We start from the raw sequence: 17,642 nt of genomic DNA on the forward strand, positions 1-17,642 counted from the left end.
TCACCACCTGATAAATTGACAGGTGGTGACTTCTTAAGAGCAGTCATTTTAATTGTTGTTGACTGCTCTCTGATTAGCTCTATCAGCAGGTAATAGGTGTCCCCCTAGTAAACAGCTCTGGCTCCGTCTGCCTACAGTGCGAGCTGGTGGCAATCTTGGGCTGTCAGAGCTATAAATTGTCACCTGTCCAGGTGTAGTTCAGTTTCTAAACCACTACAGATGCTGTTATTATATTCCAATTTTTTTTTCTAATTCCAGTTAGACTCTAGACTTTAGTTCGTGTGCTTGTGAATATCCCAGGTTTCTTTGTGAGTTGCATTTTTGGGGCCAGCAATGGATCAAAACTTCTCTGCACCTTTCGAGATACCGGTTGTAATGGCACCGGCAAGTCAGGACCTTTTTGCACAGGTGCTTAAAAAAGAAACTAGGAATGCCCCACTCGTTTTCTTCATACAATTGCTTTGGATTTGCTTCATATAATTTACTCTGGATTTGTCACTTCTGTTTCCCCTTCCACCCTGCTGTAGAAGTCTTCTTTTCCTTATCTGTTGCCTGATTTCCTTTTCTTCCTCCCCTCCCCCCCCTTTTTTTTCTTTTTTACCATTTACAGTCCATCAAAGGACTGGGATGAAGAATAAAACAAATGTGCTGTTAGTATGTGATGTTGTAAGGGAAAATAAATAGGTCTTCTCTAGTCTGGGAATGGTGTAGATTTTATTCCAGAACACATTTTCATCAGGGTTTGTAGTCTGCACCAGGAAGCAATTGCTGGGGGTTGTTTTGGATTATTTAAACAGTAAGAAATCGGCATTTTTGGTAACTTTTGGGGAATCTTCTTTGCAAACTAGCAAAAGCTGCAACATAGAGATGAATTCTTTTTCCTTTTTTTCCTTTAATTCTCACAGAAGCAACCATGGGGTGCATTAAAAGCAAAGAAGATAAAGGTCCAGCCATGAAATACAGAACTGATAATACTCCAGAACCTGTTATTTCCCACGTCAGCCATTACGGATCAGACTCCAGCCAGGCAACACAGTCACCATCAATAAAGGGATCAACAGTTAATTTTAACAGTCATTCTATGACTCCATTTGGAGGACCCTCAGGAATGACACCCTTTGGAGGAGCATCTTCTTCATTTTCAGCTGTGCCAAGTCCATATCCTAGTACTTTAACAGGTGAGTATTACATAAAATGATGCTGTTATTATTAAAGCCTGAAAGTCATATTCAAAAAAGTACTATGACCTCTTGCTACACAGAAATAAATTGCAAATGTAAAATAAATTGCCTTTTAGGAATTTCTGATTTTCAATACCTTTACTGCTCAGATAATAATTCAGCCCATATTCACTAGTGACTGGGGCTTGGGGATTGAGTGTTTTGTCTTTTGTTTTCGGTGGGGGTGGTTAGGATCACAGCACAGAGACATTTAAGACTTATTAAATGCAGTAATGGGAATAGTTGATAAAATTAGAAGTTTTAAGCTGTTGAAGGGATGCACATGGGATAAGAGCTTAAACTTTTGGAGAGAGGTGTAAAATTAAAACACTTGAATTTCAGGAAATTGGTATTTTAAACTGATTTTCAGACTTACTTAATTAGCTTTTATTAATGCAACATTGAATCTGTTAATTTATAAAGCTAAACAGGATGTGCAGTATGTTCTGTGTACTTTACTATATAAGAAGAATGTGTGAAATGAAAGAGCAGAATTCTCATTGTTGGTGGTCATATTCAAACCAAAGTTGAAATTGTAAAAATAGAATGTACAAAGCACAGAGACTTTCTTGGCTGAGATATAAAGTCTCTGAAGGTACAGCATTTTAAAGCAATATGCACATTTGATGTTATAAACACACCTTTATATCAAAATCTTAGAACTTCATTACATAAACATTGATTTGCACACATGACTAATCTCAGTAGTTCACTTAGTTTTGATTAATATATTTGAGAGGAAGCTGTAATTTATTCCTTTTTTTGAGAAAGAGAAGAAAGTAATTTATTCCAGAAGCTTTGTGCAGACACTTCAGAAAACATGGTAAATAATTCCTTAGTCTATTTCTAGTTTTCCCACAAATGTCTAATGTTAGCACAATTATGGTGTTTAAATGTTTGCTTTGTTACACTGGCATTTAAAATGTTTTAAACACAAGAAATTTGAGAGCCATGAAAACCCACTGTGGCCTTGACATTAAGCAGTCCAAGTAACCAAATACGAATTGTCAGGTAATGATCACCTCGTTCCCTTTTTGGGAATTTATTAAAAACCAAATAATTAAAATGAACATCTATCCTGACTCAATTTTTGAGCCAGCTCTGGATCTTCATTTTGAATGAATATATGCAGAAATGAAATAAGGCCAGCATTTATTTTTATTCATTAGTTCCACTAAGGAAAGTTTATCGTGCTTAAAGAAATCTTCATCTCCTCCAAGAACCTCTGTGTATTTCTTCTTACTGCATCTAGTTCTTTGTTCACGTGGGAATCTCCAGCAATATGTGCAGGTACTCCTGGCCATTACCAGACATCAGGGATGCAGCCTCTCCCACGTACCACAAATCCTATGCTGCAGAGACCAGAAGGGGTGTTCTCGTGCCTGTCCCTGTTCCTACTGGTAGCTAAGCATGCTATATCTTGGACCAGAGTCAACAGGAGAGATTTATAATGAAATGATAGTTTTGAATCTCATCAATGTGGATTCAGTTATCAGCAGGCAGGCTGATTTGGGTGAATGTCCCCATTGTTTTGTGACCAGGTAAAATGGTACAGCATATGTAATTATTCCTTCTTGTTTTGTAAAATCAGCCCATCCATAAACAAACACATTTTAGAGGGGGGGGGGAAAGTCAGCAGCAATTTTTTTGGTACATTCAATACTGATTTTCAGATCAGTCAAAATTAGGTGTTTTTGTGAATGAATAAGACTACGAACTTCATCTGGCTGTAAGCTTTTTGTATTTGTGACAAATAAAACACTGGATCGCATTCTGTGGCTGTTTGTTTTGCAAGAGAGGAGAATAGATGGGCTTGGCAAACAGGACATTAGTGTCAGTAGTACTTATCCAGTCCATCAGTGATGTCTGACAAGAGGACGATACGGTTGTCACTGTGACCTGTAGTGCGGCTGAAAAGAGTTGAGTTGTCTTTTATTCCTCTAGAGCAGAAAAGAAGAAATCAGAGTCAGTCACACCACTTCTCTATTACACATTCTCAGTCATCAGGTACTTTGAATTCATAGATTACTAAAATCAAAACAGAAGAATGGACCACTCTTCTTGCCTTCCATGAAGCCATGTAAGCACTAGTGCTCTGTAGTCCTCATGCTGAACAAGAAAGTAAAGTATTCTCTTCTCTCCGTGACCAGTCCTAGATTAGAAGATGGGAATATTGACCTAATGAAAGGATAACCTTTAGGGGACATGTTATGACCACAAATAGCTTGAACAGCTAAACTAGATCACCTTGCAGTGATTCACAAAGGAAACAGCTGCAAGAGACTTCAAAAGTCATTTGAGCAGTATCTGTTTGTTTAAAAAAGTAAAGTATTCTCTTCTCTCCGTGACCAGTCCTAGATTAGAAGATGGGAATATTGACCAGGATAACCTTTGAAAGGATAACCTTTGAAAGGATAACCTTTAGGGGACATGTTATGACCACAAATAGCTTGAACAGCTAAACTAGATCACCTTGCAGTGATTCACAAAGGAAACAGCTGCAAGAGACTTCAAAAGTCATTTGAGCAGTATCTGTTTGTTTAAAACGTTCTGTGCTGATGCTGTTCTTCTGAAGTATTTTATTGTTCTTTGCTGTGAAATAAATAACACTTGTGAGCGGGAATAAAGAGGGGTTTTATGGTAGCTGAAGTGTTGAAATCAAAACTTTCCAATATCTTAGCTTTTTCAATTCTTTCTTTAAAAACTATTAAGAGTACACAAATGTTCAGATTAACTGATAATTCTCTTATTGCATGGTTTACATTTCAATCCATTACTTTTACTAGTACTACACCATCTAGAGGAATTAATCTCTCTCTTGTTCCCACATTAGTATCTTTCTAGATGTTGTGCAGTTTGTTTCAAAGTTCTTGGAGTCTCACAGTTTCTTTAAATGCAGTTAAAAACCTTTATCATATTGTGACTTGAGATTACTGATTTTCTTATTCTGATGAAGAACTCTTTGGGCATGGCTTATTTCTGTAACATTTGGTTTCTGATTGTGTGAATATGGTATGTATCCTCACAATTTTATTGCTGCATGTAGCAGTTTGCATCATCAAAATAATGTAGTAATGTTGTAATGCAGGCAAAAATTGGTAGGACTGTTGATTTTTAACTTAAATTGGGTACTGCTACCTTCTGGGGTATATTCTAATTCATTTTCAGTTCATAAATCACACTTCAGAAAAACCCTAACTCTTACCTCCTGTGGGGATTTCTTGTTCTGTTTTTCCTAGAGGAACTGTAAATTAATTTCCAGCTGAAGCCTGCTGAGATAATGTAATCACAGGAAGACTAAATCAAATGAAAATATTTAAGCGATTAGGAGCTCTTATGTCAGAAAGTATGCATTGTAAAAGTATATTAGGTGTAGACAATACCTGTTGCGTTACGTATTTTTTCTTTTCTGATCACTGTCATGTTAATTGTAAGATGTAAAATCAGATACAACATGTTTCTGTTGTTGGTCTTACATTTATATCCTGGTACATACATATGCATGCTAGAGATGTAATAATAAATTATTGTTTGGACTACCATTAGGATTCCTAAATGTCCATTAGAGTGTGAAATAGCATCTTTAGACCTTAAAAAGTCTTTTTGACTTGCCTGTCCACAGTTTACTGTTTTAACTTTCTCCTAGTTCTCATAGAATGGTTAAGGTTGGAAGGGACCTTAAAGATCATCTAGTTCCAACCCCCCCTGCCATCAGCAAGGACACCTTCCACTAGACCAGGTTGCTCAAAGCCTCATCCAGCCTGACCTTGAACACATCCAGGGAGGGGGCATCCACAGCTTCTCTGGGCAACCTGTTCCAGTGTCTGACCACCCTCACAGTAAAGAATTTCTTCCTCATGTCTAATCTAAACCTGCCCTCTTCCAGTTTAAAGCCATTTTCCCTTGTTCTGTCACTGCCTGCCCTTGTAAAAAGTCCCTCCCCATCTTTCTTGTAGGTTATGGTACATACTTCTTTATTGTTGCTTATAGCTTGTACATCTCATATAGCCTGTTCTCCTTTCCCTATTTCTCTTTTAGCCTAGTTTTATAGATTAGTTCTTTTAAGTATCAAAATTGGGGTTTTTACCATAAGTATTGGAGCCTCCCTACCATCATTCTCTCACACATGTATCCTGTTTATGGGACATGTTCAGCAATGTGCCCTGTATCAGAAGTGGGATGGGGAAGCAAATTTCTCAGGGTTGGTGGAGTGCAGCTGCTCATTCCATGACACATCTCAGTCCTTGTTCTCTGGAGTAATAACACTGGTGGATCATTCTCAGCAAGGGTCTGCTTCACTGATGGAGAGACTTGATGGAATCAAAAAAATCATTAGTACTAAAGCAGAGAAACATCTTTTCCCTAACAGAATACATTTCTGGTGCAATTCCTTGTGTAGATCTTGATGTGTAACCCCAGTAAGTTGGGAACACTTACTTTTTAAGTAACATCAGTTATTTACAGGTAAGTTCAACAGGGAACTACTTCTGTAAAAATTAGGGGTTGATGGTTCACTGTTGTGGTATTGTAGGATTTTCTAGAATTGCACTTCTTAAAAAGAAGTTGGCTTAATTAAGAAGCTAGCTTTTTTTTTTTACTGCTGCTGTGTTATCCAGGTTTCTGTATATAAGTGCTCTAATTATTAATGTACTTCCAATGATGTATTGAGCTGCCTTTTGTGGTGTGGAAGCATATTTTTAGGATGTCTGTTTATAGGCTTTCCTCTAGCTTAAGAAATTAGATGATTATTGATCAAACTTCCAAAATGAGATGGAACCCAGAGTGTTCAGTTGCTTCCAAATCAAAATTGATGAGTTGTTTCACAGCCAAGTCCTTAAATTAAGTGTTGCAGCATTATGATATGCTATATCATATGGGGTTTTGTTTTTTTCTTTTTCTGAAGGTGGTGTTACGGTATTTGTGGCCTTATATGACTATGAAGCCAGAACTACAGATGACCTTTCATTTAAGAAAGGTGAACGGTTCCAGATAATAAATAACACGTAAGTGTTCTAATTCACAGACTGCAATTAGTTGTTGTTGGGAATAAATAGATCCTCAACTCTTGAAATCTATGTATCCTATTTCAGTGAAGAATAGATTGATTTATTTTTTTTTTCCCTTTTCTTGAATGCATGCTATATTCAACAAGCATGGGGTTAAAATACTGATACTAGTAAGACAATAACCTTCAAGCTGAGGTCAGGGTTTGGGGCCTGATGTAGGGCTGTAGTGACTGGGACAGCTCCAGGCCTTCTCCGGAGTTGGTTGGGTGGCCTCCTTCTATTCCCTGCTTCAGCAAGGCACAGATACCTGCCTTGGGGCAGCAGAAGTGGAGACACAGGCTATCCCACCTTGTCCAAGGCTCTGCACTTTGCAGGTTCTCTCTGATGGGCTTACGTATATGACAGGGAGGTGGGTGCAACCGGCAGCGCTGCACTGCAGATGCCAGAGGCAAGTGCCCTGGCAGGGCTTCTGGCCATGGAAGTGTGTCTGGCTGGCCTCCAAAGTAAATCTATGCTCAGATAGTTTGTGAGTAGTTTGATGTTCTAGTTCAATTGTAGCAGCATTACAGTGTTACGGCTTGATTTCTTAGAAGTCTAGTGAAAAGGAAATAATTTGTACACCTTGGAGATTTCTTTACACACAGCTTTTGGCTGTGGTAACAGTTCTAATTCATACATGTAGCAGTGTTCATTCATCCTGTTCTCTTAATTTTATTATCTGAATTCCTGCTTCCTTTGTTCACTGTCAGCGTACAGGTGGAATGATCTGGGAGAAACAGATGAAGAGTAGAGAACTGGGAATTTTATTTACACATCTGTCATAAAACATTTCACTTTGTGTGTATCAATAAATTCATTTTACATTTAAAAAAAAAAAAAAAATCTTTAAAATGCCAAAACCCACGAAGAGGCACTTGTGTTGCTTACAATGAAAAGAAAAATACATTTAGGTGCAGCACAAACTGTTTTAAATGCCTTCACAATTAAAATAACATGTTACCTAAATTTAACCCACCTTTCATATGTGAGGATGTTATAGGTGCTAGGGAATGATATATTGTTTATATGTGGAAGAGATAACTGATGTTGCATTGCAGGGAAGGAGACTGGTGGGAAGCAAGATCCATTGCTACAGGAAAAACAGGCTACATCCCAAGCAATTATGTAGCTCCTGCAGACTCCATTCAAGCAGAAGAGTAAGACACAGTATACTGTCATCTGTTCTTTTTATCTATTCTATATGTGCCCTGTGGTGATACTGTTACTTTAGCCTTAAATGTTACACGTATTAAAGTAAGCTAACACTAGTAATTAAAGGCTAGTGGTGCTATTTGGATGATGTTAAAGGTATAATTATCAGCCAGTGTGAGGTGGACACTCATGCAAATGTTTTATGCCTGCTGGATAGGTATAGGGCTAAAGGAAAAAGGATGGGAGAATGCAATAATGAAGATAAGAATTGGGGGACATACAATGTATTTAATGTAAAACAAAAATGGATGGTTTTTAGTTAAAGAGCTCATGCACCATCAACTCTAGGTTTTTATCCTTATTTTGCCAAACACTAATTCAAGATCAGCTATATCCTTGGTAGCACCTAATCGTACACTCTAAAATATATCCTTTTGTGCGGACACATATTGCTAACCTATTAATCCAGAACAACTTTTTTGGTAACAAAATTGTTACACACACTAAGAACTACTATGGATTAGGAAAACTATATTGCTTTTGGGTACTGGTAATTCCTACATTTATTTACAAACAAAGATCCCAGAGCAGTTACAGAGTCACGTAAAGCTGTGGGAGCTGTGAGTTGGGGTAGTCTCATGTTATGCTTGTTCCAAGGGATTAATTGTATTTGTTGTACTAGAAATACAAAGCTCTGCAGCTCTTGCTTCATTATACAGGTATGGTACTGCCAATAAGCAATTCCCTGATACACGATCTGCACACTTCTGTGTTTGCTACTGCACTTCTGGGAAAAGTGCCCAATTTCCAAGATGTTTCCTGAATCTCAAGCTGAGACTTTAGCATGTTGCTGCTGCTCTCACCTGGCTCTTTGCTGTTAAAAAGTTATTGCATCAAAGATGTGCTGTTATTTTATGCCCTTGAGTTTCAGCTGCTTTTAAAATTACTAACTTCAGATTTTTTTGAAAAGAAGTTGAGGGTTTTGTTGTGGGTTTTGGGTTTTTGTTTTTTTTTTTACTATACAGTAAAAGCATATTGTTATTACAGGTTCAGTGGTGGTAGAATAGAAATGATAAACTTTGCAAACTAAGAATGCAGTGTTGCTGCAAAGAAAGTATTGCTCCTAAAGACTGGCAAAATGAAGTGGTGGGATTTTTCATAGGTTTATGTGATGACTAGAGGTGAGAGTGAGGGGTGGTGAGTGAGGAAGCTTTTTTTAAACTGACTGTTATAAAGAATTAGTGCTAATTTTATTAAATATCACCACAGCATTTGGAATAGAGTTAATTTGCTTTAGAGTTCATTTGCTAGCCCTGGGCTTTGATAGCATTTATAGGTTTTGTGTTGTGATTGCAGTTGGAGTTACAAGTGCAAAAGCAATACAGAGCCCTAAGTTACTAAGATTTTATTTTAAGTGGTCTTTTCTAAGCCTTGAAGGCATTTATATCACAAACTGCTTGTGACGACATCCATGTGCCTTTTGAATGATACCATAATATAGACGTTTAATGCTCATAAAAAGAACAACTAAACTGTACTATTATTTTATAGGTAATGAAATAAAATGGCACTTTACAATACAGTTTTTAAATTGTTATAGTAGTCTGGAGAAGAGGCATTTTCATTTCAAGTTTGCTTCCATAAGATTATAGGTTTCATCAAAATGGTCTCAAGTGTACGTGCTCTCATATCCAATTCTAACTTTGCATATCTACTCGAAACAGTCAAACTGCAAATACAATAAAAAGTAAGGATAAATTTCAAATTCCCAAGTGATTGCATAGGCCAATAAAATGATCCCAACTTACCTACATTTTTCCCCTACAAAATGTTTCACCCACAAAACCATTGTTTTGCACCAGTTTCCAATACTACTTTTCTTCTCCCAACACTCATGAAGCCAAATTTTCTTGATGCTATGACAGTTCCAAATGAAAACGTTTGAAATTTACATTTTGCATCCCTTTGACTTCTGAGGCACACAATCAAAATAAAATGTAGTTAGAAATAAGTATCATTCCAAAGTCTGGGAATTTACTGGGAGATGGACCTTATAATTATCACTGTCTCAGGACAGAGCTGTGTGCAAGCTGTTCATCAGGATGAGCACACTGTGGGAGCATAAATGAAGAAATTACTTTTGTGAAAGAACTTAAGGGAAGAAAAAACACAGATGTTATAAACTATCTGCATAGTTTTCAGTATCAGAATGATGCAATAGAAATGAAGTGTTACTCACAGAGAAGTAAATGATACCTACCACTGGGTTATTTCTAAATGATTAGTAGAAAAAAGTGCTCCCTCTACTGAGGTAGAGAAGGACAGGAGGCAATAGAAGTTGAAACAGGACAGGTTCCAGCTGGATATAAGAAGAAACCTTTTTATCCTGAGGGCAGCCAGGCAGGGGCACAGGTTGCCCAGGTTGGCTGTGCAGGGTCCATCCTTCACGGTTTTCAAGACTGGAGTGGACAATGCCCTGAGCAACCAGGTCTCATCTCACCGCTGACCCTGCTTGCAGCAGGAGGCTTGACCAGAGATATCCCAAGGTCCCCTTCCAACCTGAATGAACCTGTAATCCAACTATACTTATGCACACGCATATTGCATTGAATATTGTTTTCTAGCATATACCCAAAACTTCTTAGAGAAGGTAGTTTTGGCTGCTACAGTGCTTTGAGTGTGGTACCAAAGTGTGTCATCTGATTGAGCTTGACCTGTGAACTTCTTCACCAGAAGGAGGGTGTTACTTTCAGTGTTAAGTACTGTTGATGTCCATTGTTGAACCATCAGAAAAACACAGTATTTGTGGCACAGATTTGTGCCTCTTTACGTGTCTTTTGCATACAGTAGAAATGAGTCATACAGAAACAGGTCATCTTAATCTTTTGTTGATATGGATGTCATTACTTTTGTTGATCTGTAACTGCTTTGGGATATTAGTAGTCTAATCAATGCTCAAGATTTCTAAATCTTGTATTTCTATGATTACCAAAGCATACGAAGCTTTTATTTACACATATTTCCTTTAACATTTTCTAGGTGGTATTTTGGTAAGATGGGCAGGAAGGATGCAGAAAGGCTACTTTTAAATCCTGGAAACCAGCGTGGTATTTTCTTAGTAAGAGAGAGTGAAACCACTAAAGGTATGTATATTTATGTATATCTCTTCTCTCTCCTATTTCGCACCCTGCCCCATCAAGGCGGACATAATGAGTATTTTTATGTCTGTCGCATTTTACGTATGCATATGCACACATATATGTGTGTAATTAGATTAGATAGGTTAAATAAGTTTCTAAATTTTGGGTGAAGAACCAAGTATGACTTGTTTTATAGGTGCTTACTCCCTTTCCATACGTGACTGGGATGAGGTCAGAGGTGATAATGTGAAACACTACAAAATCAGGAAACTTGACAATGGTGGATACTATATCACGACCAGAGCACAATTTGAATCTCTACAGAAGTTGGTGAAACACTACAGAGGTAAGCCCAAGTCCTAGTGTCCCAATGCTACCTTGTGCCTATCATGAGGAAGAAAAACAGCTTATGTAGCTTATTTTTAAAATTCACAATTATAAGATTTATTTTTTATTTCAACAAACAGTAAAGGGACTAGTTCTCCTTATCAACATTCGGATGTTAGTTTTGTTATAATCTTACCCCTGCGTAACAACAAAGCTTGTTTTTTCCGTTTTCCAGAACATGCTGATGGGCTGTGTCATAAGCTAACAACAGTGTGTCCCACTGTGAAACCACAAACACAGGGACTAGCAAAAGATGCCTGGGAAATTCCTAGAGAATCTTTGAGGCTGGAAGTTAAGTTGGGCCAAGGATGTTTTGGTGAAGTATGGATGGGTAAGAGCTTAATGTGACACCTTGCAGTTGTTCTTGTGGATATTCTAATAGCATTTTAAGTAAATCAGTATTGGGATCTGAAAAGATAAACTGATAAAGAATTTAAAGGAAAAAATGCCAATGTGATCAGTTACTTAAAGATAAAAGTAATATTCAATATATTTCTAGTTTATAATTACTCTGTTACCTAAGAAAACAGAATCAAAAAGCAAGCTGTTTCAGTAGAAAATCTTTTGTGTTATAATGGAGAATAAAATCTGATTTGCTTTTCTAGGAACATGGAATGGAACCACAAAAGTAGCGATCAAGACACTGAAACCTGGTACAATGATGCCAGAAGCTTTCCTGCAGGAGGCTCAGATCATGAAGAAATTACGACACGACAAACTTGTTCCACTATACGCAGTTGTTTCTGAGGAACCAATCTACATCGTCACTGAATTCATGACAAAAGGTGTGTGACAACACTTTGAAGATACTATGTTAAAAAAATTATTTCAGATACCAGTAACAAATTAAATGCTTAATTAATGTTAGGTTTAAGCTGACTGAAGTATAAGTGGTAATTTTGATTAAATTAAAATGAGCAATGCTTGACCTACTTGAAGCAGTTCTGATTTAGATCGTGGGTGGAGACATGATTTTTTTTGCATATATGTCATCCTTACTAATCTTCCAAGTACAAGATGGGGTTTTTTTTCCTCATTTTTTAGTGTGTACTGCCTGTTACACTTAAATTGGATAGTATAGATGGGAATGTCGTTATGAGAATACACCTGCTTCTACACAGGTCGTGCTCACAATGACAGAATCGGTTGGGTTTTGTGTTTTTTTCAGTTTGTCTTTTCTAGCAGTGTAACAATAAATTTTAAAAAAGATTGAGGTTTTTTTTTCCCACGTCCCTTCCTTTATCTCCTTGTTTTCAGTCTTTCATCCTTCTTCTCTTGCTCTATATCATTCCCCTCCCCACCCTCCCCCACTGCTGAAACAGAGATTTAGAGACTTGGGCTGAATGTAGAAATAAACATCATAAGCATATTAGTCTTAAGCAGCAGCAGATTTTCAAGTCAATTATTCTAGTTACTGAAAACTGCAGACTTTTAATCTCACAGAATTTTTGCTATCCTGGTAAGAAATAGAAGCAATGTTAAAGTCTCAGAGAGTGGCTACTTGTGTTCAGTACTCTGACACAAATATGTGGGAGTTTTTTTCCTGTTTGGATGGGGTTTTTAAAGCATTGTATAAGTTTGAAAAGGTAGAAAGGAATAGAAACATCTAAAACGTTCCTTCTATGTTGTTGTCGTTCCTAAATAACACTAGACAGTCTCTCTGACAGATCTTAAAGCTGTCACTCAAAATGAGTTTTCCTTATTCAGAAATTAGTTTTTGTCAAGGCAAACAGGAAGAAAATGCTTTATAGCTTTCTGTCTAAGAAAAAGTAAAGTTTAAAACCAGAAGTGGGATGTTAGCTTGCAAAAGCAAAAGTAAAGAATGGGAAAAATAGTTGCGTGTTTGTCTAAACTATGGATGCACAGTGCCATTGAAAGCCTCTGTTTTCATTTGAAAAACTTCATACATTTTAGCAAAAAAACAGAAAATCTCTTTGGTGGTTTATACTTGAAAGCTAGTAGAACCATTTTTCTTTTTTTTCTTTCTCCTTTTACAAGGAAAAGAGGTGGGTAGGAACTGCACAGTGCCTAAATTTTTTTCCAGTGTGGACAGGTTACTAGACATCAGTGTGAAATCTTTGCTCCTCTTTGGTCCTTTGAGCTCATGAACCAAGATGGGAAAAAGTCTGTGCAAACACACACAACAAAGAGCAGCAGCAGTGTGGGTCTGGCCTGCCATACTTTTATTTTCAATACAAAAATACAACAGGTGACTGAAACGACATTGGAGGTATCTAATTCACAGCTACACCCATGAATCCACTGCAAGATGTGTAGTTTAGTGGTTTTTTTCCCCACCATTGCCACACTTGTAATTTTGTCATTGTAGTTTGGACTGTGATGAGAATTATTAGTTATCAGTCTTCACTAGTTTCTTAAGAAAGAGATCATGTTTCTCTACTCTTATGGCGTAACAGCACCTAAAAAAAAGCTGTTATGTCAAAGACTGTTTTACCATGCATGTAAAGATTATTTTCTTAAAAGAAGCACAGATCCTTAGAATTGATTTCAAACACGACTCATGTTGTAATCTTCTGGACACAATTGCATTATATAAATGGGAGAAGATAATCTATTGTAAAGCATGGAATATACTTTTTTTCCCCCCCTGTAAGGAAGAAAAAGCAACAAAATAAAAGCAGCGGTTTCAGACTCATTTTCCTACTATATAATTGGAGCTGGAAGAAAAATTTAAGTAAAGGAGAGGATTCAATTATAAATCTCACTGTGGAAAAAGTCCGACTAAGAAGGGCATTGATACCAGGAATATTGAGAAAAATCCTTTTGTATTGCCATGTAATCATCAAGTGGCAATCTGTTTTATTAGTGTTCAGTTATCTGGATTATTGAAATGGATTCTGAAATACTTGGATAAAACTTACACTAGCTAGTTACCAGGGCAGAGTCAACTAAAGGCATAGTCATTGAGTCATACATATTCAGTTAAATTGTGGGTTTTCAAACAGATTTTGGGAGATGAATGTGTAAATCATAGTGTCTAGAAAAAAAAAAATCTCATTCATGTTGTCAGGTCAAATTAATGTTTTGGTTTTTTCCCTTTTTCCCTCCCCACAAATATGTCATCTTTTACAGGCAGCTTGCTAGACTTCCTTAAAGAAGGAGAAGGGAAATACTTAAAACTCCCACAGCTGGTCGACATGGCTGCTCAGGTACATTTTATAAACCAAGGAAAGTGTATTTTGTGTCTAGGGAAGAGATTTAAAACTACATCAGATATCAACTAAACATAAATATTGAACACTCTGGCTATTGTATGCTGTTCTGTCTTACATCCTCTGTTGTAGGTTTGTAAATTCTCAAAAAGAAACAGATTATTTCCCAATTAACAGATACTGTATAGCCAGACACACTCTAACCAGTGCTGTCACAAGCCTTTGCTATGCTATACTTCCTGTACTTCTACAATGGAGCTAAAATAAAGGGGTACAGCTTAATGCTCGGGAGAAATGTGTATAGTCATGAAAAATAATCTTTAATAAAACTTTATTTTTAAGATTGCTGATGGCATGGCTTACATTGAAAGAATGAACTACATCCACAGGGATCTCCGGGCAGCTAACATTCTTGTAGGAGACAATCTTGTGTGTAAAATAGCAGACTTCGGTTTAGCAAGGTTAATAGAGGACAATGAGTACACTGCGAGACAAGGTGAGACCAATTTATTTACTCGATAGATAGGACCAGTTACCTTCAGTTTACTTATAACTATTACATTTGGCAGAATGTGTCTGTGTATTCTGGCCATATGAATAAAGATTATGCATATAAGTGTGCTTTCACTATGTTTAGAAGTTCCCTTTGCCTAAGTGCAATTTTAGTAAAGTTTTTAGTGTTCAAAATTAGCTGGCAGTTTTACTTATGTTTTCAAAAAACTTTTTTAATTCTTTTTTTGGGTAAACCTTGCTACAGTTTGAAGAGAGCTTATTCCAGAAAGGTTGCTCATCAGATTCTGAAGATCACCCCACTTTTTGAAACATACTTAGTTAAGAATACCAGCTGTCTTAAGTGCTTCCAAAAATTGTAGCCAGTAGTTGCTGCCCTAGTTTGAAACTGGTTTCCAGTTTGAAATATTAAAATACTAAACCACCTCAGATTTTGTCAACAAAGCAAAATACTTTTTTTAGTACATTCTTTTAAAAATATTTGTAAGTGTAGGCAAATTATGCATAAGCAAGGGAAAATTGTATATTTGTCTTTCCAATGTTTGTAGGAGCTAAATTTCCAATTAAATGGACTGCTCCAGAAGCAGCATTGTATGGTCGGTTTACAATCAAGTCGGATGTGTGGTCATTTGGAATTTTACTGACAGAGCTGGTAACAAAGGGGAGAGTGCCATATCCAGGTAAGAAGAAAATTGAATAGTTTTTTATTTTCTTTGTTGTATTCTGTGCTTCTGAAGTTACCTTTCGTACTTTTTGCCTTCGTTCAGAGACCACAGTTGACAAGGAGAGACAAAACGTAGTCACGCTTCATTGGTTCCTTTGTTCACAAAGCTACTTTGTATTATTTACAGATTAATATTTATATATTTTTAAAGTGTTTTAAGATAACAGCATTTGTAAATGTGACTGATGGTTCATTTCACATTAGTGGGTATCCTCGTGTTTTCCTATCTCTCTGTTCCTGAAATATCTACTTTTGACATTTTCCCAGGCTACAGTGAGCATCAGTAGAGTGAACCTGCTTGACCAGTTTTTGAAACTAAACATAAGTAACGTCTTTTGTCAGATATTTTGCCATGACTGGAGTTTGTAAGGCAGTTCTTTTATGTATAAAATGCCTTTTTCTTGGCTTGATTTCAAATTAAATGGTCCTTGAATGGAACCTAAGGCAGGCAGAAGGTATTTCTGCTTGAGTCTCCTATCTGAAAGGACATACCCAAGGCAGTGGGAAAGTATACAAATGAGAAAGCATACAAATGGAAGAAGGACCAGGTATTGAGGAACTACCAGTGTAATTAAATAATTTTCAGAAAATTTATTTAATGAAAAATGTAAAAAAAATCATTAATTATAAAGTGCATTCATTGAAGGTTCTGTTATGGTAGATTCACATGCATTGTGACTGGAGAGAGACTTGAAAAACTTCGGGAAACTGTTGTTTGCATCATGTCATTCAGAGCTAACGTGCTTTTCTTTCAGGGATGGTGAATCGGGAAGTGCTGGAACAAGTGGAGCGTGGATATAGGATGCCTTGCCCACAAGGCTGCCCAGAGTCTCTCCATGAGTTAATGAAACTGTGTTGGAAGAAAGACCCTGATGAAAGACCAACATTTGAATATATACAGTCTTTCTTGGAGGACTACTTTACTGCTACAGAACCACAGTACCAGCCTGGAGACAATTTATAAGCCAAGAGTCTATATAACATGCACAAATCTGCCAAATGTAAAAGACTTGCAAAGAATTCCTGATGTCTGTAAGGAATCAAAGGAAAGAAAACCTTCGCTACTTTGCATGCTCTTAATGGCAAACTGGAATTTCATACGGCAGTTGCACAAAACCACTTTTAAAGTGTTATAATCTAATTTACCAATGACATGTTTTTATTTTTTTCCTCTTTTCCAACTTATTTTCAGGGTCCAAAGGAAGCTTACTGAAAATACGGGGTAGAAAAATGAGCGTTGGTGTGAACAATAGCAGAAAAAACAATGTTTCAAATCCTTTATTCTCCCAACATTTGATAATCATTCTACTAAAGAGTGCATTGTCTGGAATTAGTGATCTTGGGTTAAGATATTTTTAAAGCAGAAGAACTTTGTGGGACCAAGCAATTCTATTCCAGTTCTGTAGAATTCCCTGTGTTCAAAATTACATGTGTGTGTCCACCGCCCCCCCAAAAGAAAAGATGGTACAACTGTATTTGATATATAGTCTTGATCTTTAAGCTTCCTCTTGCATGGACTTAATTAGGGTAGGCAGGTTAAAAGATAAATTGGAAAATGAATGACAAACTTGATTTAAATGGTAGACCTCAATAGCAAAAGTAGAGAGCATAATGCACTGTGTTAATACTTGTATTAATATAACTGGAAAGTAGCATGAGAGATTTTTCGGGGTTTTTTCTTTCTGCATAGCTAATTAAGAATAATGAAGGTAACTAGAAAATGAGGTAATATTTTATAAAATTGTCTTGATAAAGTATGATGATATTTGAACTTGAAGCTATGTAATACAATCAGGGGGGGAAAGCTTTTAATCTTTTAAGCTCCAATCCAACAGCGAGCTTTTGTGTAGGAAGACTACCTGAACAAAGCTCACCAGGAAAGCAAGACTGAAGCTGGTAAATGGCCACTTTTTAGTCCTTTTTCAGAGACAGGTTTGGTACTGTTGCATGTGGCTTATATGTGTTAACGAGGGTGGGTGCCACAAATGCTAGCTGTCACTAGCATTGTTCAGGGATTTGATTGCACTTTTGCTTTTCTTGACTATTAAGACACACTTACACGCAGTTGCTCTTCCCGCTTCTGCCCTTCCTACAGAATTATTTAACTGAAAATAAACAAAAGAAAATGTGAAAGTTTAAAAACTAAAGGGATAAAATATATTTAATATTGTCCGAATATAATGACATTGAGATTTGCTGGCATTCAGCCCAGCTGACACTACATCTAGATTTATTTTCTTTGGCTACTGACATATCAAGCAATAACATCATGTCTTTTACTCAACAATTTG

General features: G+C 36.8%; 1 protein-coding gene across 2 annotated transcripts; it reads left to right on the top strand.

Annotated features, from left to right (window-relative positions):
• Positions 1–908: 908 nt before the first annotated feature.
• On the top strand, positions 909–16,883 carry YES1 (YES proto-oncogene 1, Src family tyrosine kinase). 2 transcript variants are annotated; one of them, XM_010162564.1, is made up of 11 exons: positions 909–1,178; positions 6,124–6,223; positions 7,324–7,422; positions 10,457–10,560; positions 10,754–10,903; positions 11,120–11,275; positions 11,550–11,729; positions 14,038–14,114; positions 14,460–14,613; positions 15,176–15,307; positions 16,107–16,883. In XM_010162564.1, the coding sequence occupies exons 1-11, from the start codon at positions 914–916 to the stop codon at positions 16,313–16,315; spliced, it is 1,626 nt and encodes a 541-aa protein (XP_010160866.1). In that variant the 5' UTR covers positions 909–913; the 3' UTR covers positions 16,316–16,883. The 2 variants fall into 2 exon arrangements, with proteins under 2 accessions (XP_010160866.1, XP_028939473.1); XM_029083640.1 differs by lacking the exon at positions 909–1,178 and having other exon boundaries at positions 6,132–6,223; positions 7,303–7,422.
• The last annotated feature ends 759 nt before the right edge of the window (positions 16,884–17,642 follow it).

Source organism: Antrostomus carolinensis, unplaced genomic scaffold, assembly GCF_000700745.2.
Source record: "Antrostomus carolinensis isolate BGI_N321 unplaced genomic scaffold, ASM70074v2 scaffold4462, whole genome shotgun sequence".
In the NCBI taxonomy this organism is placed as follows: Eukaryota; Metazoa; Chordata; class Aves; order Caprimulgiformes; family Caprimulgidae; genus Antrostomus; species Antrostomus carolinensis.

Bases quoted from the DNA above. Each gene is read 5' to 3' on its own strand.
- YES1 (XM_010162564.1), top strand. From the start codon at position 914: ATGGGGTGCATTAAAAGCAAAGAAGATAAAGGTCCAGCCATGAAATAC. The intron at 11,730-14,037 runs GTGTGTGACAAC...CATCTTTTACAG, and splicing joins CACTGAATTCATGACAAAAG to GCAGCTTGCTAGACTTCCTT. The intron at 14,614-15,175 runs GTGAGACCAATT...CAATGTTTGTAG, and splicing joins TGAGTACACTGCGAGACAAG to GAGCTAAATTTCCAATTAAA.